Source organism: Elephantulus edwardii, unplaced genomic scaffold (assembly GCF_000299155.1).
Source record: "Elephantulus edwardii isolate Elephantulus edwardi_28Jun2011 unplaced genomic scaffold, EleEdw1.0 scaffold00001, whole genome shotgun sequence".
Lineage (NCBI taxonomy): Eukaryota > Metazoa > Chordata > Mammalia > Macroscelidea > Macroscelididae > Elephantulus > Elephantulus edwardii.
The window spans coordinates 25570276-25572273 of record NW_006399751.1 but is presented as its reverse complement, the minus strand read 5'-3'; the positions used below and the strand labels follow the sequence as shown (position 1 = coordinate 25572273).

Sequence of the window (1998 nt, the reverse complement as noted above, 5' to 3'; positions counted from 1 at the left end):
GGATTGTCTATATTGTAGACTGCCAGAGAATGAAATTAGTTTTAAGAGAAATACAACTGAAATATTAGATTCTGATAACATTTTTCTTCTGTTTATACTCTTTATCTTCTCGTCATTTTACTATTACTTCTATGATTCACAAATCCAATCTCAAGGCCAGAACTGTTTTCCAAACCCCAGCCCATATTTCTAAATGTCTCCTAAAACAGGAGCATTTTATTTTTATATGTTAGGGTCTTTTTGTACCATTCATAATAAGGAGCACTTATGTTAGTTATGGTTGATACTTACTTGTTATTTTTTGGAACATTTTAGGATGATGTTTTAAATATTTTTTTTTTACAAAATGAAAATGGTTTGTGTTTAAAAGTGCATTACCATAGATGAGATTGCTTGACACTTCATTTATTTCTAAAGATTTTTTTTTTCCTTTTTATAGGTCATAAGGCGCATTTGACTCTAACATCATGAACCGGGCTTTTAGCAGGAAGAAAGGTATGTCCATTTTAAAGGAACTGAGATTTCTACATCATCATATGTGGACATTTTTTATTAAATTCCTTGGGCATTATTTGGAGCAGCTAGCAACGGTGACAATTTAGTAATGTGTGTGAGGGGCAGGCATAGGTGAGTTGATAGAAATGGGACTAAAATAAGTTTGTTATTGATTTTCTAATAGGAATTGAAAAGAAATGTAAAACTAATATGTAGTAATTACCTATAGAGGAATTAATTAGCTAATTACACTTGTTTGTAAAGGGCAAACATACTTCATTATTGACTAATAAAGGAAAAGCTTGTCTAGCTTAGTGGACTTTAAAATTACGCTATATATCTGTATCCCCCCAAAAAAGTTCTTTAGCAATGGGTGGATTCCTTGCACGTTAGCATTTTATCAAGGACTGAGAAAATAAAATACCACTAACTAAGTTAGTAAATGTTTCAAGACAGGAAGAATCACTTAGGTGATTGACTCTCTCATATTGGGGAATAAGATGATAAATTAGGTCATGTTTTACATTGTAAACATTACAAAAAGAAAAAAAAATTGCTATGAACCTAATTTTGACTCCTAGGGACTTCATGAATATGTAAGATATTGTAGACACCCAAACTTGGGTCCAGAAAACTTGTTGTTGTTGTGTACCATAAAGTTAGAACCAACCCATAGCTGACACTCTAGTGGGTTTTCAGAGGCAGTTAATCACACTGGAGGAGACAGCTCATCCTTCTCCTGTGGAGCAGTTGGTAGATTTGAACCACATGCCTTTGGGATTGCAGTGCAGCTTCTTGCCATGAGGTCACTAGAGCTCTCTCTAAACACTTTTAACATTATGCATATATTGTTATTAACGTATTGCTAAGATTATATTAAACTCAAACATAAATAAGGGTTTTTCTGTTGTTTTGTTAATTTTTATTCTTCTTTGTACAAAAGCCCAGTACATATTTTATCTGATCTTTTTTATTATATCCATCAAGTACTACACCAATTTTGTTTGCAAGTGCTTGAAGATGTGAGAGTTGCTTATTGATTCTAAAGAAAAGTAAGTATCTTGTTGTTGTTGTTGTTGTTGTTGTTACGTGCCATTGAGTCATAGATGACTCATAGTGACCCTATGAACAAAAGACCTGAACACTTGTATAACTTTCATCATTTCTCCAAGTTCATAGGGTTTCTGGAGGCAAGCTATTTCGGCAGTGGATGTCACTCCTGCTTCCAAGCTTGTTTTAATTGGGGAGCACCACCAAACACTGTCTAATATGGGTAACCACTATCACATTTGACACATCAGTATCATAGACTTCATCTTCAAAGCAACCATGAGTTACCTCTGTACAGCAAATGGACAGACCAGTGCTATACCACGTAGAAGAATGTTTGACTGATTTTGAAGAGCTATATAAAAATTAATCTAACACCATAAAATTATGGGGAGCTCTGGTGGCCTAGTAATAAGAAACAGCACTGCAACCCCAAAGGCACATATTTCAATC

The 1998-nt window shown here is 34.1% G+C and overlaps 1 protein-coding gene across 3 annotated transcripts in view; it reads left to right on the top strand.

The window, feature by feature from the left end:
- Positions 1–464: 464 nt before the first annotated feature.
- Positions 465–1998, top strand: part of GULP1 (GULP, engulfment adaptor PTB domain containing 1) — a 147491-nt gene continuing 145957 nt past the window's right edge. For 2 of the 3 annotated variants that reach the window (XM_006878765.1, XM_006878766.1), the window contains exon 1: positions 468–495. In XM_006878765.1, the coding sequence (XP_006878827.1) occupies positions 468–495 (28 nt within the window). Of the gene's footprint in view, positions 496–1998 lie in introns of all 3 variants that reach the window. The other variant, XM_006878767.1, reaches the window with a different exon arrangement.